The 27,064-nt window shown below is 38.3% G+C and overlaps 1 protein-coding gene across 1 annotated transcript; it reads right to left on the bottom strand.

The window, feature by feature from the left end:
- Window positions 1–22,593: 22,593 nt before the first annotated feature.
- On the bottom strand, window positions 22,594–23,591 carry LOC110906742. Its single transcript, XM_022151834.1, has 2 exons — window positions 23,423–23,591; window positions 22,594–23,135 (listed from the first exon to the last, which is right to left on the bottom strand). The coding sequence occupies exons 1-2, from the start codon at window positions 23,589–23,591 to the stop codon at window positions 22,594–22,596; spliced, it is 711 nt and encodes a 236-aa protein (XP_022007526.1).
- Window positions 23,592–27,064: the final 3,473 nt, after the last annotated feature.

Below are 27,064 nucleotides of genomic sequence, written 5' to 3'. Positions count from 1 at the left end.
ACTCTCTTTCTTTCCTCAATTCGATCGCCTCCAATTCTACCGCTTGCTTCGCTTCTTTCATGGCGGTGTACACTTTGAATTGTGCCGCCAACTCGGCCGAGCTTCCCTCGGACGATGTAGCTTGACGTTTGTCTCGCCGTTGTGGTCTTTGTGGCGAGGGGTCTTCGTTCATATCCGGTATCGAAGGGTCCACGTCAACGGGCTTTCTTTTATGTGCCGAACCTTCACCTTCCTCACCCATCAATGGGACTTGGGCCCATTTCTCGTGTCTTCGAACGACCTCCCACGCCTCGATGTGTTGAAAACCGTTCGGAAATCTATCTTTAAATTCTTTTAACGCGACTTTCATCACGTCGAGATCCTTACATCCGCTTCCTCGTGTGCGATCCTACATGTTATAAAAAAATATGAACTTAGAAAAAAAATTAAAAATATACAATGTTAAAAAATATAATTTTTACCGCTTGTTGGTATAGGCTGTTGAAAAAGTTTATTTTCGTCATCATCGGGTTCCATTTAGACCGTACTTGATGAACGGTCCGGTTACTTCCACCGACAGTTTTGTTAAAATGCTCTAAAATCTTACGCCAAAAACTTTCCCGGTTTTGTTGATTGCCCTTTTTTTTGTTGGTAGAACAATGTACCCACGCCTTCGCCAACGCCTCTTCTTGGTCCTTTGTCCATTTTTCGCTCACCATTTCCCCCTTTTTTTTCCCGAGCATCATCTTCTTCGTTGCCCGCGTCTTCATCCACATTATATTCATCGTCCTCGTCCTCGTCGCCCAAATTTTGAGTTTCGGGCACTACCTCATCGTCCTCGTCGTCGTAAACAGGTAGAGGACGTTCGACATTTCCTCGTGTAGATGGAACTTGTGGGGAACGAAAACCATATGGGTCGAAGGCGGGGGATTGAGGAGGAGCGTCCATTGATAACAAATTTTGAAAATAGCCGAAATTGGGTTGTTGGGTGTTGTAAAACGAGGGGTGTGAAGGTTGTTGGAAAAAAAACGGGGGTTGTGAAGTGTATCCGAAAGGGGGTTGTGGTTGAGCATTTGCACCGCTCGAACCATCACGAGACGGTTTCGAGACCCGTCCCTTAGTTTTTTTCTTGGCCTCGCGGGGTTGGTTCTCCATTGCTCGGTGTGAAGGGGGTGTGGTTTGAGAGTATAAAAAATAAAAAGTGAAGTGGGTGTGGTTGGAGAGTATAAAAAATGTGTGAGAATGATATGGTTTGAGTATAAAAAAATGGAGTGAATGAGATGGTTATTTATATAAGTTTAAAAAAAGTGAATTTTTTTTTTAAAAAAAATCGGACCGTTGCTTTTTGACCGTTCCTCTTTTCTCGTGCAAATTCACTCGGTGACTCCATGCCTAAACCACCCCCCGATTCGGGTCCTCGCATTGATGGCGGCGGTGTTCCCGATCGGGGACAACCCTCACCACACCCACTCCCCGCGTACACCCCGTCCACCCTAAATAAGGGTGGAGATACAATAGGAAGTTTATTTGGCTAGGAAGGATAGGAAGTGATCTTGACCATTCATTAAGTTAATCAAGGGTTAAGATTAAATCTGGGAAATTAAAAGGAAGAAAAGAGGCGCGTGAGTTTGTTCAAGGGCATTCTAGTCAATCAAAGCCAATAGTTTTTCTCTCTCCAATTCCCCCCCATTTTTTAAACGTTAATAACTCTTTCATACGGCATTATTTTTTTATAAAAATTGCACCAAAAAAACGAGCGTTTTTTTATCTTTAAAACGAGTATACTATTGCTATATTTTAAAAAAAAAAATTTAACCCAGTTACGTAAAACGCAATAGAAAAAACCACCAGTTACGTAAAACGCAATGAAAAAAAAAACCTAAAAAATGACATTTTTCTAAAACGCAAGTCACCAAAAACACAAAGAAATGACTTATTTGTAAAACGCAATGGCCAGAAAACACAAAGAAATGTCTTATTTGTAAAACGCAATGCACAAAAAACACATAAAAAGGTGTTTTACCTCAAACGCAATGCACCAAAAACACAAAGAAATGTCTTATTTGTAAAACGCAATGGCCAGAAAACACTTAAAAATGACTCATTCTAAAACGCAATGGGCTGAAAACACCTAAAAAATGTGTTTTACCTAAAACGCAATGACTAAAAACACATAAAATGTGTTTTTTTCTAAAACGCAATAGCCAGAAACCACGTAAAACTCTCTTATTTCTAAAACGCAATGGACACATAAAACTGTTTGTGAACTATTTTTTAATTGTCTGTGAACTGTCTGAATTGTCTACGAATTACTGTCTTCGAAATGAGCTCAACCCCAGCCAGGGGCTCTGCCCCTTGGACCCCGCCAGGGGCTGCCGCCCCCGGACCCCCGCAAAGATCGTAAAACGCAATGACTAAATCAAAAACCCAGATCATGAAAATGAAATTAAAGAATTTCTTACATGGATCGAAGCCTCTTCATCAATTGACGAAATTTGAATGATAGAAACACTTATCGACGCTCCAATCGAACGAATCGAGTGATTATCTCCAAAATCACCGGAAAAAACGAGATTTTTTTATGAAATTAAACTGGGTTTTCTTCAAAAAAAGCTGAAGAACACGTTGATCGGGTTCTGAATCATTGATTGGTGATGAAAATCGCACTATAATGTAGTGATTATTGAGATAGAAAGTGAAGAAATAGTTGAAGATGGTGGGTTTTGAAAATGGTGGGTTTTTGAATTTACTGGGTTTTGAAAAAGGAAGAAGAAGGAGTTGGATTGACTAAAATACCCTTTCTCTTTATTTTAAAATTTGCCACATGTCATAATCCTATGGCTTCCTATCCTTCCTAGCGAAAATTAACTTCCTATTTGATCTTTTCCCTACTAAATAATAAAACAATATATCTTTAAAAACCTTATTTATTGCACGGGTTGAATAATGTAATTTTATATACCAAACAATAAAAAATTACATCTTTAAAAATATGTGTATTACATGGTTTGAATAAATGTAATTTTCTGTACTAAATAATAAATATATATATATATATATATAATATATATCCTTAAAAAACCCCGTGTATTGTACGAATTGAATAAATCTAATTTTATACATCAAATAATAAAAAGTTATATCTTAAAAAACCTCATGTATTACATGAGTCGAGTAAATGTAATTTTGTATAGTGAAAATAAAAATATTTAATATATTAACACAAAGTTTAGTTTTCGTGATAAAAATAGATTATTCTGCTGTTGCAAAATTTGTTAACGAAGTCTCAATAACCCTTTATTTAAAACTCCGTAAATGTATAAATGATAAATAATATTAGTTAATTTTATTTTAAGTTTCATAAAATCTATTTGATACCAAACTAAACAAAATGTTCAAATATATAGTTAAGATCAAATTAGATAATTAAGTTTGAATTTGAAGTAAATATATAAATATAAAAGTAATAATTAATTCAAATAAATAATATTATAAATGAGAAAAAGATTAAACTAAATAATAATTATCAATAAGATATTAAACTAAATAATATTTAGTAGGAGAGTTATTTATAATTAATTAAAAAGATTAAACTAAAATAATAATTATCTATAAGAGATGGCCTAATATGATGACAAGTGTTCACAAAGTGGTTTCTTTTATTATATAGTAAAGATTTAGGGACAATTCACGTTCTCTAAATTTACTTTTACGTTACATCTTTTTATAAGTATAGCACTTTAATTCTCACCATTTAAAAAAGTTGTGTTAAATACATCCTAAGGTTAATCTTTTTTTTTCACTTTTTAGCCACAAGTCAACTTGTTGGCCATGTAATAAATGTTGACAACATAGCCATATAGATAGTAGACTAGTATTATAATCCTTTTCATAATCTCTCTTCATAATCTTTTTTTAAACAACCTTTTCATAATCCTTTTATTTCTACAATAATTTTATTTCTACAATAATTTAAACCACAAGAAGTTTTATATTTTTTAAAGCTTTTTTAATTGATATTTATATTTAAGTTATTTAGAAGGAATTATAATGTTCTGTTAGTTTCTAATATGATTTCAAATGTTAAATTTCGTGTCTTAAATACTTGTTAATAAAATAATAATTTATTTCACAATAAAATTTGGAAGATGAGATTGGGGATGATGCAATAAAAGTTTAATTATTTTTTGGTTGATATTTGATAAATAGTAAGGATACATTATGTTACGAAACTAGTTTTTCATTACAGGTATAGTAAAATTACAATTTTTTCGTGTATGTGGTTTAAAGAATTGAACATTTTAATCCAAAATTTTAAAGATTTTAAACTTTTGTGAACACAACAAAAAATACCTAAAAAAATCTAAAAAACACACAATTTTTTAATATTTAAAAAAATCACTATATTTCGTCCCTAAAAAAATTCGATTAACAATTATCGATGCACATGTGCATATGTATCATTTCTTTGACAAATTCCGTAATACATTACCAGTATTAGACAATTGCAGTTTCATTTACACTATCATCCGTAATACAATACTTTTTACATTACCCAACTTTATCGTCGTGAAAGTGGTTTTGTCGATCTAGGTGATTAATTGTTTTAACTGAGTGAAATTGATCCGGGACATCGTGTTTTAGATGTTAATGTGATGAAAACGATGGGCTTTTTCAACCGGCAATAGCAAACCTGAAACTCGCAAGTTTTTCAGATCTTGACGTGAGGAAAACTTTCGTTATTAGGTAATGGTGGTGGTGGTGTGTAGTGGTTGCGACAACGTGGTGTGGGGGCGGGTAGTGGTGTGGTTGCAGGTGGTGATGGTGTGGTGTGGTTGTGGTGGTGGGTAAGTGGAGAATAAGGAAGAAGGGGATGTGGGTTTCATTAAAGATACTTATAAAATGACTAAAGTACCCTCATGTGCAATGCATATGCCATATTATATTTAACTGAGAATTATTGCTATTAATACTAATAATAGTATAACAAAATATAAAAAAGTAACAAAAGTATTATAAAATAAAATAACATAAAAAAACATAATTATTACTTTTGACTTTTATAATAAAATAATGTAATAAAGTAAATAACATAAAAAACATATGTAGGAACGTTTGCACGACCAAAACGAGTCGTTTAGAAGAGTTCTCATCAATATGAAAGGCGGAAACAGACATATTGATGTAGAATCAGCTTGATTTGCACAGAGAATCACTTATAATGTCTTGTATATACATTTGACAACGTTTTACAATCAGGAGACACCTCGGCAGCACTTCGGTACCGGAATCAGAACTCTTCCAAACGAATTGGCAAGGCAACTATATATAGGCAAGCCCATTTCGCACGAAAAGGCTCACACGAAATGGCCTGATCCATTTCGTACGAAATGGCAATCTCATTTCGTGCGAAATGGCTGTTTCTCATTTCGTGTGAAATGGATGTTTCATGCCTTCTCCCATTTTCCTCGTACTTCGTGCCCTGATCTATCATCTCTAGTTATAAGACTCGATACAAGACGAAGTCGACAGACATATGCACCAACAGACTCCCCCTTGGATGTTGACGAAGTCTTCAGTGTTGAGTCTTCATAGTCTTCAGTCTTTATCAGTCTTCTCGCTCTTTCCAAAGTATCTGACAGTGTAAGCATCCATCAAATTCTATCTTCTTCTCTCTCAGCAGCAGCTAACCTTCCCCTTGGATGTTGATCTAACAATCTTTATCTCCTATTTCTCTTTCTTCAGAATCTCAATCTGGCTCTTCACATTCTCTTGATCAGATCTCTTGATTCTTTAAGTTCTTCAGCATTAGCAGCTAGCGAGATCATCAGGATTCAAATCTGGCTCTAAGCATCTTCAGACTCCCCTTTTCTAACAGACTCCCCCTAAATTTGTGTTGGGATCGTAATCTGGTTCACACTCTGCTCATGCTTTGCAGCCTTCACAGGATCAAGATAGAAGCCTGGTTCTACATATGCTTATGTAAAAACACTTCAGGAATCGGAATCTGGCTCTTCCCAAGCTTAATTCCTGCACATCCTCTACCTCAAAATAAATTTCACAATTTTAACAATTTGACAAATTTATTCTCTTCTTACCACTTGTGGAAACAAACTCAAAAGAACAATTATTATAATATGACATATCAAAAATTATTTCAACCTTTTAACTTTACTTTTCATCTCGAACAAACTCTCCCAAACCTGTTCATCATGTTTAGCACTCGGAATTTTGAAAATCAGCTTTTCATCATCAGTTGTCGAAAATCTTTTTGTATTTTCAAAAATTTATGCTAAAACATTCCGAAAATCTTTTTTGATTTTTGTTTTTTAATGAAATGCAGTAAAGAAATATTTACAAACAAATTTTTTTTTGTGAGTTTGTGTAAGAGGATCATATCAGTTTATGAGACAAATCACTAACACCGTTAAGCTTTTAACATTTTAAGCTCTAAATGATTCACTTAGATTGTCAGTATACTGATCCACTTAAATTTTCACACAAAGTTCAATTGTTTTGAGATACGAGATTAATGTTTTAATGAACTTAAACTTATTCGCGTGTCCCACCTCAGAATATACTCTCGTATCCAGACTTCTATATTCAGTCTTACAGGTGAGTGTACACTAATGATATCTGTAAACGGGTAAATGCGAGACCATGATAGCTCAGGTTAGAACTTCCATTCAGACAAAGAGATGGCTCGTCTTTAGGTGTGTCCTGTTTGGGGATCTTTTCTTCAACAGCACATGATTAGCATTTTGCAATGTTTCATCATTTTTTATGCTGAGGGTGAACTTAAAGATTTAAGCAATGCAAAGTATTATACGAGGACTAGGCTATTGCTCCCGCAAAATCAGAAGTCCTGGTATAATACCCCATATATCATCACGCACAAAGACCTAGTATGTCAGAAATAGATAATCTTTCAAACAAGATTTTGGGGGTTACCCATATATCCGAGAGATGTTCCTCACGAGATAAGTTAGTATTTGATTTTAGGTTTATATCTCGAATACAATCTACTGAATGTATAAAAACCTACTAGCACATCCTTAGTGAGATCGTTTATCACATTTGACTTTCCAATTCTTTAGCGTGTTATGATAGTCCACTGATGTCCTATCATTTCCTCTTTTTCACAACAACACTCATTTTTGAATTTTTTCAATGTTTTTGGCTTTTTAGATTTTATTATGTTTTTGACTTTTTCAAATTTTCTAATGTTTTTGGATTTTCTGAAATTTCTTACTCTCCCTAATATACAAAATCATTTAAAGAAAATTTTGAAAACAAATAGTACAATTAAACTGACAAACTGATTCGAATTGCTTCAATTCGCCATCCACTTGGCATAAACAATTAGAACTCTCCCTGACAATAAAGTATTTTCCCATTATGATTTCAAAACACTTAAGTTTGTTTTAATCAAAATGGCTTTTCCAGAAAATAAGTTTTGTTGATTTTAGAACCACTTGTAGGTTAGGAGTTCAATTCATCACATTGGTTTTCAATCACATGAATGAGAACTAAATCAAGTTCAACTTAATGACCTTGATTAACCACTTGTAGGTGAAAACCTCTTTTTCAACCACTTGAAGGTTTGCTTATCAACCATACCACTCGAAAATTAAAATATGACAATTTTCAAGAAAAACTACCACTTGAAAGACGAAATATCACGTATGTGAATTTCTCAAGAAAGATGCCGATTCCTACTCCCCAATTACCAACCTGGGAGTTCCGGCAAGTCAGAATTTTAAGTAGAAAATGCTGTCACCCAAGCCTGACCAGCATTGGGTGATTGTGATTCATCTCTATCCCACAATCTTTTTATTTGTAAAAATCTTTTACCCCTTTCACCTTCCCGTCGACCATCTTCCCAAAGATATGTTTTACTTTTCCATTAAAAGCTTTTTCAGCATCAAATTCTTCTTTACCAGCGAAGAATTGATCTGAAATTTCAATCTTACCAACTTTCAACTTCAAGTTTTCTTTAGACAAAGGCGAAAAATTTTCATTGTTCATTTTTGGAACATAAATCTTCTCATTTTTCTCAACACATGACTCCTCTGACTTTGACGAGTCAGATTCATTGTCAGAGCTACTTTCTGATTTAACAACCCATTTCTGTTTGTTCAAATCGACTTTTCTTTTGTAAAAACGTGTCGAACTTTCACTATCTTCGAAAGTCGAATTTTTGAACACTTTGAATTTTTCTGTTGGTTGTTCTGTTTTATCAACACATTTCTTTTTCAGATTTGAGTTAGAAGTAACTCCATGTTTTGTATAAGTGGACTTGGGACAATTCCAAGTAATGTGTCCAACTTCTTGACAATTGAAACAGGTTCTTCGTTCAACTCTCTTCTCAGTTTCTTTCACCATTGTCACGGCCCCCGGCCCGGTTTGACCCGTTCCAGGAGCCGCGGGACAGAAATCCTGCGGTATTTAATTTAGGCGACAGCGGAAGTCTTTTTAAAACAGGATCTTTTAATTTTTTAAAACTGCTCGTTTACATAATTTGGGGATAAAATCCCATAATTTACAATAATGTGATTTCACGAGGAAATCTTTTATTTCTCAAATCATGTTTCTTTATTTATTTACATTGAGCCACTTTTCTAAGCTTGTAGTGCTAATGGCACTTTTCTTTGCTCACAACAGATTACCTGAAACATGTTTGAAAAAGGTTTTGTCAGCGGGGAAATACTGAGTGAATCATTCTATTTACTTAAAATGATGCGTAGTTATTAATTACAGCATAAGAGCGATTACAATGGTTTATATCTTTTATTTATCTGGCTTTCTATCACAATGGTGACAAGTCACAATGGTGACGATGGTCATACCACTATTAGATCAATGAACCTAAATAGTGATGATTATCCCTGTAGGTCAATGAACCTAACAGTGATTATCCCAAGTAGGTCAATGAACCTGACTGGGAGAAAATTAGTAATGTGCACAATACCCCAACTAACCAGTAATTCAAGATATCCACGACTTAGTCCCTGTAATTATAACTCTTGAAAATAAATTGGGAGTATTGTAAAACAATTGATAAAAAGACAATGACTCACTTTGCAGATTTTAACGAGCAGAGTATAAGCCTACTGATTAGCCTTGTTTATCCTAATTCAAATAATAATGCATACACACAAAGGGGTTAGTGATCAATACAGCATTTTACGATAACTCACGAGATCAAATTCTCACAACGAATGACAAAGTGCAATACTTAAACATCCATCGATTTAATGACGAACGACAAAGTATAACCCTATGTGGGCGGCACTTAAACATCCATTGGATATATTGATCAGTCGGAAAATGAATCGTAATAGCGATTGAGTGATTACCCTGATTGCGGCAGCACTTCGTGGTGTGTGTGTGTTAATTGTAGTAGACAGAGTATAACTCCGTGCCTCAGACGAATTTCTTCGTCGTTCAAACACAGAATTTCAAGTGCCAAGGTCGGCTATTTATACACAAAATTGGCCATGCTTACGGACCGTAAGCCTGACCCCTTACGGTCCGTAAGGGACACCTAAATTTCTTTTGCTTGCTCCTCACGGGACTAGCCTAGCTGAGTCAATGAAATTGACCAATCAGATTTAAACAACGTTTTATTTAGATAAACATCCAACTAGGGTTTGCCCCCCTTGAGTTTTAGGGGCCCTGACCCTGATTCCGATTGTTCTGAAAATTTTAGGGTTAGTGTAGAATTACTTGGGTGTCTTAATTAGGGTTTTCTTGTTGGCTAATTATTATCCTAATTATTAATTTTTGTGAGAGTTGTTACAACCATATTCTTCTTTCTTTCAGCAAGAAAATCTTTGTTTGTCTGTCTCCAGAATGGTTTCTTCTCTTCTTCCACTGAACTTGTACCTGAAACAAATTTAGTTTTTGGTTTATAAGTTTTCTCATTTTTATAATTTTTTGGGGAAATGAAACCTAATCCATTCTTTTTGAAATTACCGTTATGGTTTGGTTTCTTTGGAAAACCATAACCAGAACTGTAACCCTTTTTCTTGTTCAATCTTTGTTGAACTCTTGAAGTGTACTTTTTAGGTTTTTCAGTAAGATTTACATCTTTTATTTCAGAAATATTAATTTCTGTTAATTTGAAAACCTGTTTGATCTGTTCAGTTTTAACACTTCTTATTGGAAATTCCTCATCAGAATATAATTTGTCTGAATCATTCAAAGTATATGCCACTTTGATTGATTCATCATTCAAATTATTTTTTGATAACAGGAATTCTTTATTGTAAACCCGTTTGTCCGGTGAACTCGGACTCTTGTCTGATGAACTCGAACTTTCAGAGTTAGACTCCAACTTTGACTCTTCATCCATATCCAACACCTGATCGACCACTTTCTTTAATAACTCAGACTCATGATCAGTGTCAGACGCTGTGAATGTGACATCAATGTTGTCTGATAACTCATCAATGGTTTCAGATTTTAACTTTATGTTGACTGCCTTTTTTAATCGCTCTTCATTTGGTTTTCTGGGAGAATAACTTTCCCAGATAGGGGGCGGACACTTGTTATACTTGACACTTTGTTTCTTACCGGTATCCTTTTCTTCAGACTTTTTATCTTGAAAAGCTTCAAGACCTGCAACAGTAGGATAAACTCTGTCAATCAAATAATCACAAGTTGTATAACTCAGCAGCAATCGTTTGATTCTCTCATTTTCAATCTTTTCGAGTTCCAAATCCTGCTTCAGCTTTGCACAATCTTCAATATACTCATTGATGACTTTCTGTTTAGTCATTAATGTTGAACTCATCATCATCATAGCAGCATCTACTTCTAAGTTTGTCTTGTTCAGACTATCAACTGTTCTGTTCAGCACATCATATGATCCTTTTACATATTTCACATCAAACAACAATTTTTCTTTCAACTCTTCAAGTTCACGAATCTTCTTGTCTTTCTCTTCACAATGTTTGCAAGATTCCAAACATTTTAGACAAGGTTTTGTTACCTCAACAATCTTTTCAACTTGAACTATTTTTTCAACTTCGACGATTTTTTCAACTTCGACGATCTTTTCAACTATTTTCTCAATTACCTTTTCAGTCTTCATTGGTTCTTCATTGAATTCTATTTCTGCTTACCACCTTTCAACTTCGACCTTTTCTGTCGAATTTTCCTCAACTTCTGCTTTCTCGGCTTCCATTTTTGCCTTTTCTTCAGCAATCTTCCTTGCTTCCAATTCTCTCTTTAGACGAGCAACCCTCTTTCTTTCAACATCTCAATTTTATCTGCAAATAACAAATTAAAACTGAATGAGTCCAAATTTTTTCTAGCATTATTAATGTATTCTTCCTCATCATCGGTATCTTCATCACTTTCTGATGATCTGAAAATCTTCGTTCTTTTTGGCTTAGATTTGATTTCTTCTTCTTCCAAGATTCGAGCAACAACTCTTGAATCAGCCGAAACGTATTTGTCCCAGCTAAATCCCTCTGCCACTTTTTCATCATCTTGATTAACAAGATAAGCTTTCTTCTTTCCATCCTCAATAGCACGGGATGATGACGGTTGTTGAGCAATCTGATGAAAAATTGATTTTTGATAATAATCGTTCTTTCCAAACGGATCTTGTCTTCCGGTTGCTTCTTTATTTTTACATTCTCGTTTAAAATGCCCCTTTTCTCTGCAACGAAAGCAAGTAACCTTTGATTTGTCAAACCCTAACAGAGATGAAGCAATATCACGAAGATCATCTCTTCCCGTGATTTGTGTGAATTTTTCTGCTCTTCTTACAGCACTGGCTAAACACCACTTGATGTCCATCAACTCAAGTTCCTCAGCATCAATCTGGTCATAGTCCTCTTTAGTAAGCAGTGGATTTCTGATTCTTCCAGCAACTAAGCTTTCATAAGACTCTAACATGGTAACAAGTGATGCCATGTGCTGCTTAGCCATTTCTGGAGAGAGATTTTGACCATTTTGAATATTCAATGTAACATTGCAATGCAGATTTGTTGAATTCTGTCGTTGAGGACTTGGTGTTGTGAAATTCGGATCAAAACTTGAATACGATGACAAATATCCACCACTCTGAGTTACAGTACTAACTTTTGTTCCAGAAGAGCCATCAGCACTGAAAGCAGTTTTAATCTTCGGACTTGGAATAGTCTCAAATTTGCTTCCTCTATAGTATAGACTAACATCTTGTTGAGCATTTGGATTATTCATGATAGCAGTTTTCTGAACATCCAATTCATGTTCTTCAAGCTTCTGAATGAACTTAGCCAAATTCATACTTTCAGATTTTCTCATATGTTTTAAGATCAACAAATATGTTCCCCATTTATGCTGTGGTAGTGCATCAGCTAGCTTATCAACCCATTCATCATCTTCTTTCTTTCTTGATATCCAACCTTCTCATTTCTTGAACAAGATGACAATATCTATCGATAGTTGTTTTTGTTGATTCACCTTCAAATGTTGTAAACATATCAACAGATTTCTTAAGTAATGCACATTTATTTTTGATCATATCCGCACTTCCCTTAAACTTGTTAATCAACGCCAACCAAATTGATCTAGCAGTGTCTTCAAGTTGAAGTAAAACAAAGATATCTTCTTTTACTGCTTGTTGGAGAATACTAATCATCATTTTTTCACTTGTGTATTTCAATTTCTCAGCCGCTGAATAGTCACATAAAGCTTTTTCAATCCCACGTTCATTTTTCGGCCTAACATAATCTATATCTAACGAACACCATGCATCAAACTTATAGGCTTGCACCCAGTTCTCAAAACGATTTTGCCATCCTTTAAAATCCTCGATGTACATAAGCTTTGGAGGCTTTTGAGACGTTCCCGTTTCATTTTCGATTTCAATGGTTTCGGAAGCAGTAACAGGAGCAGCTGGAGCTGTAGCAAACGATTGTAAAACTCTTCTTCCATGTTTCAGTTTTGAAAGATCACAACTTCACAAACTTCAAACGAAATGGAACTTGGTGCGAAATGGCTGTTTGGCGCGAAATGAACCCTGGTACGAAATGGAAATCTATTTCGTGCAAAATGACCTTTGATGCAAAATGGACTTCAAGCGAAAAGACAACTTCAAGCGAAATGGAGACCTCAAGCGAAATGGAGACCCATCCGTACGAATGATATTTCAATGGTCCGATTCGTGCGAAATGGAACAACTGATTCAAACGAAATGGATCATTTCGTACGGAATGCTGCTGACGTCACAATCGATCGATCAGATTCTTGCAAAATTGATCAAGAAATATGTGACAACTCGAGTTTCCGAGATTCCACTTTCGCATTTATTGCACGTTCACTGTTTGTTTAGTTGCTTACTTACACAATTTGTTTGCTTTGTAACTGTATACGTTTTGATTTGATATAGTGTATGGTGATTGTTGCATGGTTATGTGTTATTTTACGAATGGTTTGTCAAATACATGAACTTGGTGATGAAACTGTAAATTATATGTGGTGTGTGTGTTTTGTGTAAAGGATGATACTTAGCGGTGGTTAGTGGTAATAATGAAAATAAAACAAAACCCCTTAACCCTAATCATTCTCACCAATTTCAATCATACGGCACTTCAAATCATTCTCTCTACAATCATTTCTTTCATCATTCTTGGCTACACAAGTTCTCTGCATCAATCTTGATCTTCCAATCCATCTAGAATCAATCTAAGGTCGTGTGTAACGGACCTAACCATTAATTAACACTAGAAGCAATAACAAACCGAGCAAACCAAGGTGAGTTCACACTCTTACCAAGGCATGGGATTCCCGGGGATTGGGAATGGGTTGAATGATCGGATTGAACAATTACTCGTACTTACACGGCTACTAGACTATCTACCATGGTCCTCGGGTTAAGCAGGACACTTACGTAAAACCTACGTAAACAAGTACTTACCACTGTCCTCAGGTTTCGAGGGACACTTACGTAAAACCTACGTAAACTCACACATGCTACTGTCTTCCGGGGTCAGGAAGGACACTTACGTAAAACCTACGTAAACCCCACACGTACCACTGTCCTCGGGTAAAGAAGGACACTTACGTAAAACCTATGTAAACCTTGTACGTACTACTGTTCTCGGGTTAAGAAGAACACTTATGGTTACAAATAGTCTAGTGTATATGCAACGAGTTTCCGAGATTCCACTTTCGCATTTATTGCACGTTCACTGTTTGTTTAGTTGCTTACTTACACAATTTGTTTGCTTTGTAACTGTATACGTTTTGATTTGATATAGTGTATGGTGATTGTTGCATGGTTATGTGTTATTTTACGAATGATTTGTCAAATACATGAACTTGGTGATGAAACTGTAAATTATATGTGGTGTGTGTGTTTTGTGTAAAGGATGATACTTAGGGGTGGTTAGTGGTAATAATGAAAATAAAACAAAACCCCTTAACCCTAATCATTCTCACCAATTTCAATCATACGGCACTTCAAATCATTCTCTCTACAATCATTTCTCTCATCATTCTTGGCTACACAAGTTCTCTGCATCAATCTTGATCTTCCAATCCATCTAGAATCAATCTAAGGTCGTGTGTAATGGACCTAACCATTAATTAACACTAGAAGCAATAACAAACCGAGCAAACCAAGGTGAGTTCACACTCTTACCAAGGCATGGGATTCCCGGGGATTGGGAATGGGTTGAATGATGGGATTGAACAATTACTCGTACTTACACGGCTACTAGACTATCTACCATGGTCCTCGGGTTAAGCAGGACACTTACGTAAAACCTACGTAAACAAGTACTTACCACTGTCCTCAGGTTTCGAGGGACACTTACGTAAAACCTACGTAAACTCACACATGCTACTGTCTTCCGGGGTCAGGAAGGACACTTACGTAAAACCTACGTAAACCCCACGCGTACCACGGTCCTCGGGTAAAGAAGGACACTTACGTAAAACCTACGTAAAACTTGTACGTACTACTGTTCTCGGGTTAAGAAGAACACTTATGGTTACAAATAGTCTAGTGTATATGCAACTATGGGAAGCCCCCACTAATAGAACATACTATCGGCATAGTAGAGCCACACGTTACGAAACAAACTTACCGTTACGAACTTACTTACTGTGAACTCGCTCAAGTAGTTGTTGACTCTCTGTTACATGCCTTGCAGGTCGTTAGGTATACATGGAGCTTGCACTGGGAGGCGCGGTCGTTGTGGACAAGGATCGTGAATGCTTTGATTAAACATTAGACATTTCATACTTTACTTATGATTGGGCTTTTACTCATATGCTTCCGCTAAACGTTGAATTTATACTTATGTTTTGAACACCTTTCATATGGATTGGATTGGTTAAGTTACATTTACTTTTACTATTTACGTTGTTCTATATGATTGGTGGCTTGGTCCTGGTCAGTCATGCTCCCAAGCGGTGATACTCCGCGGGTGGATTTTGGGGGTGTGACAGATTGGTATCAGAGCCATTGGTTATAGAGAACTTGGTTTTAATATGGGGAAAACGTTTTTATTAAAACCAGACTATAACCAGTACAGTGCTCGACGATCCACAACAACGCCTCGCTCCACGTGCAAGACTCAACATCCTAGGTAATATGGTTTATGTTTATTGCCTACATGCTAGAATTGCATAGAACTTTGCTCGTGGTATGCTTAGATTACATTGCCTACTATTCGTTATTGCTTGTGAACACTTGTGTGCTTACTCTCTTCTGTCATCGCACTATTCGCGAACCTCTCTTACTTACGTTACATTTGCTTTGAAGATCATGGCCGGACGTATCAACTTGACTCAAGCCCAGTTGACGGCTCTCATTAACGAACGAGTTGCTGCGGCACTTGCAGCCATACAAGCAGGAGGTCAACACGCTCAGCCACCTGTTTGCACCTTCAAAAATCTCAAGGATTGCCGACCTAGTACCTTTAGTGGTACTGAGGGAGTTGTAGGCCTCCTCCATTGGTTCGAGAGGCTCGAAACTGACTTTGAGGTGCGCGATTGCCCTGAGTCTCGTAGAGTAAAGTTTGCTACTGGAACACTCGAAGGTGCTGCATTAACCTGGTGGGAAGCACAGGTTCAGATGTTAGGGCTGGCAGCTGCTAATGCCACCCCCTGGAACGAGTTCAAGGACCTAATTAAGGAAGAGTTTTGCAGTCGGGAAGACATCCACAAACTAGAGGTGGAGTTCCTCAACTTACAAATGTCGGGGTCTGAAATTGAGGCTTATACGAAGAGATCAAATGAATTAGCCACATTTTGTCCCACTATGGTAGACCCTCCCACCAAACGCATCGAGCTGTATCTCAAGGGTCTGGTGCTAGAAATTCAGGGTCATGTGACCACAGCTAATCTTGACACTATCCAGCAAGTCACTCGGCTTGCTCATCGTCTCACAGACCAGGCAATAGAACAAAACAAACTACCAAAACGTGTTAAAGCTGCTACTACATGTGCTTCTAGTGACAACAAACGCAAGTGGGATGGAAACCTGAGCAAGGGATTAATCCCGTTTCAGTCTCTGGCGCAGCAGCAAAAGATAAATGACTACCAGAGTCCCAGTCAACAGTTTTCTGGTAGTCGTGGGCAGAGTGGATATCAGGAAATCATCCAAAGTGTAACAGATGCAATAGGCACCACAGCGGTCAGTGCAACAAGGGTCGTTGTCCGAGGTGTCTCAAGATAGGTCATGAAGCTAAGGATTGTCGAAGCTCACGTCCTGTAACTCAAGAACAGTAACGGCTGCCTCAATCTCCACAGAATCAGCAGCAACAACAGAGTTTTAAAGGATGTTTTCAGTGTGATGCTAAAGATCACTACAAGAGACATTGTCCACAAATAAACCAGGACCAGACTCAGAACCACGACCATGGAAACAGGGACGACAATGGGGATAACGTTGGGGGAAACAATGGAACCAATGACACCGGGGCCACGTGTACGTGATTAGTCGGGGTGACGCAAAGAACGATCTTAACGTAATAATGGGTAAGTTTCCTCTCGACGACTTTTATGTTACTATATTGTTTGATTCGGGTGCGGATACCAGTTATATGTCTTTGAAAGTTAGCCAAATGTTAAAACGTGCACCAACTCCCTTAAACACCAAGCATGTTGTAGAATTAGCTAATGGTAAGAGTCTAGAGGCCACGCACATAGTTCAGGGTTGTAATCTTATCCTCGCTGGTCAGATTTTCTCCATCGACCTCATTCCTATAGTTCTGGGTAGTTTCGACATCGTTATTGGTATGGATCGGTTATCCCAGCAGCAAGCAGAGATCCTATGTAAGGAGAAGATCATTCGTATTCCCCGTTCTGGTAAAGACTTTCTCGAAGTTCAAGGCGACAGGAGTGGTGCTGTGGTTGGCATCATCTCCTTCCTGAAGGCTCAGAAATGTTTACGAAAGGGTCACACCGCCAGTTTGGCACTAGTTACTGATGCATCAACGAAAGAGAAAAGAATAGAGGATATCCCAGTTGTACGCGATTTTCCTCAAGTGTTTCCTGAAGATTTACCTAGTCTACCGCCTCATCGCCAGGTCGAATTCCAGATTGAACTAGCTCCAGGAGCAGCACCAATAGCTCGCGCACCGTATCGATTAGCTCCAACCGAACTAGAAGAACTGTCAAAGCAACTACAAGAGCTCTTGGATAAGGGCTTTATTCGTCCTAGCTCTTCGCCTTGGGGAGCTCCAGTGTTATTCGTGAAAAAAGAAGGACGGTACCCTCAGGATGTGCATAGATTACCGCGAGCTAAACAAGGTCACCGTGAAGAACCGCTACCCTCTGCCGCGTATTGACGACTTATTCGACCAGTTGCAAGGGTCGACCTACTACTCCAAGATTGACCTGAGGTCAGGTTACCATCAGCTGAGAGTCCGGGATGAGGACGTCTCTAAGACAGCATTCAGAACTCGCTACGGTCACTACGAGTTTCTAGTCATGCCATTCGGGCTAACGAACGCACCGGCAGCCTTCATGGATCTTATGAACAGAGTGTGTAAGCCTTATTTAGACTTCTCAAAGATCGCACAGCCGCTTACATTGTTGACACAGAAAGGTGTTACTTATCGTTGGGGTAGTACACAGGAAACGACTTTTCAACACTTAAAGGATAGACTATGCAGCGCACCTATTCTCTCATTGCCAGAAGGCACAGACGATCTTGGGGTCTATTGTGATGCATCCATTCAGGGTCTTGGATGTGTGTCAATGCAGCGCGACAAAGTCATTGCCTACGCTTCGCGCCAACTTAAGGTTCACGTACGTAACTACACTACGCACGCTTTAGAGCTGGGGGCTGTTGTTTTCGCGCTTAAGATATGGCGACATTACCTGTACGGTACCAAGTGCACCATCTAAACCGATCACAGGAGTCTCGAGCATATCTTCAAGCAGAAGGAATTGAACATGCATCAATGTCGATGGGTTGAACTACTGAACGATTACGAATGTGCCATTAAGTACCATCCAGGCAAAGCCAAAGTTGTGGCCGACGCCCTCAGTCGAAAAGATACCACACTTAGACGTGTATGAGCATTGCAACTCACAATCCAGTCCAGTCTTCCTGCATAGATACGAGATGCTCAGGTAGAAGCATTGAAACCAGAAAATGTCAAGGCTGAAGCCTTACGCGGTTCAAGGCAACGATTGGAACAAAAGGAAGACGGCGCCTACTATGTAACGGGGCATATTTGGGTCCCACTATATGGCGGTTTACGAGAACTTGTGATGGATGAAACACACAAGTCTCGCTACTCGGTACATCCTGGTTCGGATAAATTGTACCACGACATCAGAACTACGTACTGGTGGCCTAGCATGAAGGCCCACATAGCAACTTACGTCGGCAAATGTTTGACTTGTGCGAGAGTCAAAGTCGAATATCAGAAACCATCAGGCCTACTTCAGCAACCCAAGATACCGCAGTGGAAATGGGAGGAAATTTCCATGGATTTTGTTACTGGCCTACCTAGATCCCAGCGTGGGAATGATACTATTTGGGTGATCGTAGATCGACTCACAAAGTCTGCTCATTTCTTGGCTATCAAAGAAACGGATAAGTTCTCTACCTTAGCAGACGTCTACTTGAAAGAAGTTGTTTCGAGGCACGGAGTGCCAACCTCTATTATCTCGGATCGGGATGCACGATTCACTTCAGAATTATGGCAAGCAATGCACAAAGCTTTTGGCTCACGGCTAGACATGAGCACAACTTATCACCCTCAGACGGATGGGCAGTCTGAGCGCACGATTCAAACTCTAGAAGACATGCTTCTGGCATGCGTTATCGATTTCGGCAACAGCTAGGAAAAACATCTCCCTTTAGTGGAGTTTTCGTACAATAACAGTTACCACACCAGCATTCAGGCCGCTCCATTCGAGGCATTGTACGGACGTAAATGCCGGTCACCTCTCTGTTGGGCAGAGGTGGGGGATAGTCAAATCACAGATCCAGAACTTGTAGTTGATGCTACTGAACGAATTGCACAGATACGATAACGCATGGCAGCAGCTCGCGACCGTCAGAAAAGTTACGCTGATAAGCGCAGGAAACCACTCGAGTTCCAAGTTGGGGATCGAGTGCTACTCAAAGTCTCACCCTGGAAGGGTGTAGTTTGTTTTGGTAAACGGGGCAAACTCAATCCGCGGTATGTCGGACCATTCGAAATCATCGAGAAAATAGGCAAAGTGGCCTACAAACTGAACCTACCAGCAGAACTCGGTGCAGTTCACAATGTTTTCCACGTGTCGAATCTGAAGAAGTGTCTGTCAGATGAGACCCTCATAGTTCCTTTGAAGGAGCTCACTATCGACGAGCAGTTGCGATTCGTCGAGGAACCAGTAGAAATCATGGACCGGGACGTTAAGGTCCTCAAGCACACTAGAATACCTCTTGTACGAGTTCGTTGGAACTCCCGTCGTGGCCCAGCGTTCACCTGGGAACGAGAAGACCAAATGAAACTCAAGTATCCCCAGTTATTCGAAAACCGTGCAACCACTACTGAGGCTGAAGCTACTACAAAATTTCGGGATGAAATTCCAAATCAACGAGGGGATGATGTGACACCCCAAGAAAACCAGTAAACGATACAACTTAACTAGCTTCCTCAGTAACCGCATGCTAAATTTCGGGACGAAATTTCTTTCAAGTTGGGGATAATGTGACAACTCGAGTTTCCGAGATTCCACTTTCGCATTTATTGCACGTTCACTGTTTGTTTAGTTGCTTACTTACACAATTTGTTTGCTTTGTAACTGTATACGTTTTGATTTGATATAGTGTATGGTGATTGTTGCATGGTTATGTGTTATTTTACGAATGATTTGTCAAATACATGAACTTGGTGATGAAACTGTAAATTATATGTGGTGTGTGTGTTTTGTGTAAAGGATGATACTTAGGGGTGGTTAGTGGTAATAATGAAAATAAAGCAAAACCCCTTAACCCTAATCATTCTCACCAATTTCAATCATACGGCACTTCAAATCATTCTCTCTACAATCATTTCTCTCATCATTCTTGGCTACACAAGTTCTCTGCATCAATCTTGATCTTCCAATCCATCTAGAATCAATCTAAGGTCGTGTGTAACGGACCTAACCATTAATTAACACTAGAAGCAATAATAAACCGAGCAAACCAAGGTGAGTTCACACTCTTACCAAGGCATGGGATTCCCGGGGATTGGGAATGGGTTGAATGATAGGATTGAACAATTACTCGTACTTACACGGCTACTAGACTATCTACCATGGTCCTCGGGTTAAGCAGGACACTTACGTAAAACCTACGTAAACAAGTACTTACCACTGTCCTCAGGTTTCGAGGGACACTTACGTAAAACCTACGTAAACTCACACATGCTACTGTCTTCCGGGGTCAGGAAGGACACTTACGTAAAACCTACGTAAACCCCACGCGTACCACTGTCCTCGGGTAAAGAAGGACACTTACGTAAAACCTACGTAAAACTTGTACGTACTACTGTTCTCGGGTTAAGAAGAACACTTATGGTTACAAATAGTCTAGTGTATATGCAACTATGGGAAGCCCCCACTAATAGAACATACTATCGGCATAGTAGAGCCACACGTTACGAAACAAACTTACCGTTACGAACTTACTTACTATGAACTCGCTCAACTAGTTGTTAACTCTCTGTTACATGCCTTGCAGGTCGTTAGGTATACATGGAGCTTGCACTGGGAGGCGCGGTCGTTGTGGACAAGGATCGTGAATGCTTTGATTAAACATTAGACATTTCATACTTTACTTATGATTGGGCTTTTACTCATATGCTTCCGCGAAACGTTGAATTTATACTTATGTTTTGAACACCTTTCATATGGATTGGATTGGTTAAGTTACATTTACTTTTACTATTTACGTTGTTCTATATGATTGGTGGCTTGGTCCTGGTCAGTCACGCTCCCAAGCGGTGATACTCCGCGGGTGGATTTTGGGGGTGTGACAAAATAGGTCGGTTTTAAGTCTAATTCTTTCAAGGATTGTTTAAAACAGTGTTTTGCTTATTATGTGAGAAATTTAATCCTTTTTAACCGTAAAATCTTGTTAATTTTGAAAACGAAGGTGTAGCAGTCAGAAATTTTGGTGAAATCATGCTGATTTAGTAAGAACTCTTCCTCCTGAGCTCTGATACCACTTGTAGGAACGTTTGCACGACCAAAACGAGTCGTTCAGAAGATTTCTAATCAATATGAAAGGCGGAAATAGACATATTGATGTAGAATCAGCTTGATTTGCATAGAGAATCACTTATAATATCTTGTATATAGATTTGACAACGATTTACAATCAGGAGACACCTCGGCAGCACTTCGGTACCGGAATCAGAACTCTTCTAAACGAATTGGCAAGGCATCTATATATAGGCAAGCCCATTTTGCACGAAAAGGCTCACACGAAATGGCCTGATCCATTTGGTACGAAATGGCAATCTCATTTCGTGCGAAATGGCTGTTTCATGCCTTCTCCCATTTTCCTCGTACTTCGTGCCCTGATCTATCATCTCTAGTTATAAGACTCGATACAAGACGAAGTCGACAGACATATGCACCAACAACATAGTTATTACTTTTGATTTTTATAATAAAATAATGTAATAAAGTGTTTAATCATTACCAAGTTTGAATAATTGGTATATTAATCCATATCTTAGGTGTATTTATCACACCTCTTTAAAAAGACTTTGTCTTGTCTGACTTTAAGATACCGCTAAATCAAAGGTACTTTAATGTGTTGTGTTGGAAATTACAAACCCTAGTAAAAGATAGACTATTTTACCCTTTTGTGCTAAGGGTGGAAGGAGTACTCCCTAAATAGGGAGTGATAAACTTATTCTCTATCCAATAATGTCATGCCATGTCAAGTCACTACTTCACTCTTCATTTTACACTCAATCACTATGGTGCTCAAACACATGGGAATCTATTTCTTTTTTTATATATTTTTTATTTCTAAAAATTATGCATTCATAAACATATTTTAAACAAAATAAAAGTACATTTAATTAATGAAATATTACATTAAATTAAAATAAACAAAATGACAATAAAATCTAAAAAGAAATTTTAAAACTAAAATTAATTTAACTATTTGTCGTCGGAATCCGCCAAAAGGTGGGGTAAATCTTGTTCTCCAAGATGCTCCACAAGATCATATTTTAGTCTATAATGCGTATCTTCATCAATGAGCTCGTTATAAACAGTATCATCGAAAACGTGCTCGACTGGAGGATCCCGAATATGTACCTGTGTAATCGTGTTTTCGTCGTCTTTTAGAATCATGTTATGCATAATAATGCACACATATAAGACATTCCTAATCTTTTTTACACTCATAGCACACATCGATCGATTAAGTACACCACATTTTTCCTTTAAAACACCAAAAGCCCGTTCCACGTCTTTTCTTGCCGCATCGTGTTGCCTCTGGAACTTCTTTTCTTTCACTATCTGAGGATACTGAATTGATTTCACAAACACGGACCAAGTAGGGTAGATTCCATCTGCAAGATAGTATCCACGTTTGTACAAGTGGTTGTTCACGTAAAATGGACATTTTGGTTCAGTTCTATTTCGTTGAGTAAGAAATAACGGAGATTGTTGGAGTACGTTGATGTCGTTTTGTGAACCTGGTGGACCACAAAAGCATGCCAAATCCACAAATCTTGAGAGGCCACCGCTTCAAGCATAACTGTCGGGTACCTGTGATCCCCCCTTATATATTGGCCCCGCAACTCTGTTGGACACATTCTCCAAACAAAATGTGTACAATCAAGACTACCCAACATCCCAGGAAGGTGATGTTTATCCTCATGAGCTTGATACAAGAGCGCAACGTCGTGGCTAGTTGGTCTACGTAAGAACTCGGAAGCATATAAATTACATACCGTTTGACAAAAATAATCTAGACACTCACGGGAAGTCCTTTTGGCCATATTTAAATATTCGTCGTTCTCGTTTGGAAGGTTACCAGTTGCAAGTTGCGTAATCGCCGATGTAACTTTTTGCATCGGTGTAAAACTCTTCTTCATTCTCCCATCCACGCCCTCTTGAAACCACGAGTTATTCGCTTGCACGTCACTCATAATTTATAAAAACAACCTTTTCGACATACGAAACCTATGACGAAAAACATCTTCGTTGAATTTGGGCTTCTCGACAAAATAATCTGTCATAAGGGTTTCGTGACCTTTCTCTCGATCTCGATGAACAACTTTCCTTTTTCTAGAAGTACCCGTGTCTTTCAGTGTGGCGGCTTCCTTAATAAGATTTTGGAAAAAAAAGTAAACTACTATCGCTTGAGGAAGAATCATCATCTTCACTAATATCAAATGGAATGAATAGCGATGGTATGTCATTCGCCATTATTTAGAAAATAGGGTTACATTTTTTGAATGTAAAAGAAAGGATTTAGGTTGAATAGAAGTGAATGGTGTTGGATGGAGAAGAGAATAGTGTTGTTTATAAAGAAAAATTGTAATTTTTTTATAAAGGGGGGCAACGGCTATATTCTAACGGTTACCTCACCCTTCAAAGGATCTTTCCATTCGGTGACTACTCACCGACTACACCACCCCCGCTCACCGCACAAACACCGGCGGCCTCTTCCCGATTGGTAAAACCCACTCCCCGAATGGTTCCCCTATTACGCCCATTCCACCCTAAGAACCGAAACAACTCAGGATTATATTCCATTTGCTTTTTAGTTTTTTCATAATGTCAAATTCAAGATTCCACCCCTTTAAGTAATTGAAACTTAGATTTACACTATTAAATATCAACCATAATACATATGTTATACGACCATTACCCTGAACCAAAGCATTGCAAACACTCAAAATCCGATCCGGTATATCCAAAACCCGGTTAGCAAACCCGATTAATGGGTTTAATTTCCAAAAAAAAAAGATAAAAATTAAATTACAATTATTCAAACCGGATTTCATACTTTTTTCATCTGAATTCCTTCGTGAAATATAACTCCAGCAATAACGTATGTACAAAAGATATACGTTTTACCATCGTTTTAAAATGTCTCTAACTATGGTTTCATTCTGATCGTTTTAAAATGTCCCTAACTATAAGGACGTGGCAATTACATAAATTTTTTATAACATGTACGATTAGGATGTTGCTAACCGTGTTAGTATGTAACACCTCGAAAATTCACGTCCTATAATGTGTAGACACGTGTCAAATGTTTAAACGTGTGAAAGAAATATTATAGAAGGACTAAAGTTGACAATCGTGGAAAGTATGTGAATATACGTATTCTTAATGTCAACCGTGAATAAATATAATGTACAATAACCCTACATGGTGCTCATACCTTCAAACGAATAAATCATGGATCATACGAAGCTAAATCTGAGAGATTCCAAACCACGAGATGTTATCCTCCAGGAAGCCCATAGTTCCAAATATTCTGTCCATCCTGGAGTTGATAAAATGTATCAGGATCTAAAGGCAAATTATTGGTGGATAGGCTTGAAAAAGTCTGTAGCCGCTTATGTAGCCAAATGCTTGACTTGTGCGCAAGTTAAAGCCGAGCATCCAAAGCCGCCAGGCTTGCTACAACAGCCTGAACTTCCCGAATGGAAGTGGGAGTGTGTAACTATGGATTTTATTACCAAGTTACCCAAGACGAGGAAAGGAAATGATACAATATGGGTTATAGTTGATCGACTGACTAAGTCAGCACATTTCTTACCCATCAAGGAGACTTATAGCTCCGACATGTTAGCCTAGTTATACGTTGATAAGACTGTAGCCTTACATGGCATACCTGTGTCTATTATCTCTGACAGAGATACTAGATACACGTCTCATTTTTGGAAGAGCTTCCAGCAATCTTTGGGCACACGTTTGAATCTTAGTACGGCTTACCATCCAAAGACAGACGGTCAGAGTGAGCGTACTATTCAGACGTTGGAAGACATGCTACGTGCATGTGCTATCGATTTGGGTGGTAGTTGGGATAAGAACCTACCATTAATCGAATTCTCCTACAACAATAGCTACCATACCAGCATTAAGGCTGCACCCTTCAAGGCATTATACGGTAGAAAGTGTAGATCGCCTGTTTGTTGGGCGGAAGTTGGAGATGTCCAATTATCAGGACCAGAGATAGTCTTCGAAATGAGGGACAAGATTGTCCAGATTCGAGACCGTCTCAAGGCTGCCCGAGATAGGCAGAAAAGTTACGCAGATCCAAAGCGTAAGGATTTTCACTTCGAGGTAGGTGAAAAAGTGTTACTTAAAGTATCACCCTGGAAGGGGGTGATGCATTTCGGTAAGAAAGGCAAACTAAGCCCGAGATACATGGGACCTTTCGAGGTTATCGAACGTGTCGGAACAATTGCCTATAAGTTAAACTTACCCGAAGAGCTCAATGGAATTCACAATGTGTTCCACATCTGCAATCTGAAAAAGTGCTTCGCTGACGAATCATTGGTAATACCCCATACAGATGTGCATATAGATGAGAGCTTAAAATTTGTGGAAAAACCTTTGTCGATTGAAGATCGATAGGTAAAGAAGCTTCGGAGGAAGCAAGTACCTATTGTAAAGGTCAAATGGGATGCCCGTAGAGGACCCGAATACACGTGGGAGGTTGAATCCACGATGAAAGAAAAGTACCCTTATTTATTTCAGTAAATCTCGGGTCGAGATTTATTTTAAGGGGGTGAGGATGTAACACCTCGAAAATTCACGTCCTATAATGTGTAGACACATGTCAAATGTTTAAACGTGTGAAAGAAATATTATAGAAGGACTAAAGTTGACAATCGTGGAAAGTATGTGAATATACGTATTCTAAATGTCAACCGTGAATAAATATAATGTACAATAACCCTACATCGTGCTCATACCTTCAAACGAATAAATCATGGATCATACGAAGCTAAATGTGAGAGATTACAAACTATAGGGGCTAAATGTGTCAACATTTTTAAATTATACCTCTGATTGACCTTTTGACAAACCCGAAGCTTTGTAACGGTTGATCATGCTCACTAGAATACACGGTTTAAATTTCGTAAAGTTTCGTTAACGTATGAGAAAGTTATGATCGAATTCGTGTGCGAAGGGTTAAAGCGTAAACGTTGAATGTTAGGACTTTTCGGGTGACAACGAAGTTAACCGGGGACCTAACAAAGTGGGTATATGTTTTAAAGCCCTTATAGATCAACATTGAGGGTTTAAAATGCAAGAAAACAAGTGCCTAATCAAGTTTTGAAGAGCCAAGGATCAAAATGAAATAAATCACCAAAGCTGATCAGGGAGGGCCTAGCGCGACGCGAGGGGGGCGTGGCGTCACGCGAGGGGTGCCCAGCTCCGAATTAAATGGGTTGTTGCCTGCTGAGTGCAATCTGCTCGATTCTAACTCGATTCTCCACATCCCTTGACCCCTAAAACACCCCCTAAACACTAGAAACAAGTGTTGATCAGTTGTGGTGTGTGCTAGACCTTGTTGTCAATCAATTGTGGTGCTTAAATCCACTATATAAGGCCATGAACTTGCAAAACTTCCTTCACACCTTCATCTGCATTTGAG

This window comes from Helianthus annuus, chromosome 14, assembly GCF_002127325.2.
Source record: "Helianthus annuus cultivar XRQ/B chromosome 14, HanXRQr2.0-SUNRISE, whole genome shotgun sequence".
Lineage (NCBI taxonomy): Eukaryota > Viridiplantae > Streptophyta > Magnoliopsida > Asterales > Asteraceae > Helianthus > Helianthus annuus.
The sequence above is the reverse complement of the archived record's forward strand: the minus strand, read 5'-3'. Positions and strand labels throughout refer to the sequence as shown.

What these genes read in the sequence shown, in the direction of transcription:
- LOC110906742 (XM_022151834.1), bottom strand. Translation starts at nt 23,591, where the DNA reads ATGAGTGACGTGCAAGCGAATAACTCGTGGTTTCAAGAGGGCGTGGAT. An exon ending in TATGGCCAAAAGGACTTCCC is followed by an intron (nt 23,136 to 23,422) that starts GTGAGTGTCTAG and finishes GTGGTCCACCAG; the next exon opens with GTTCACAAAACGACATCAAC.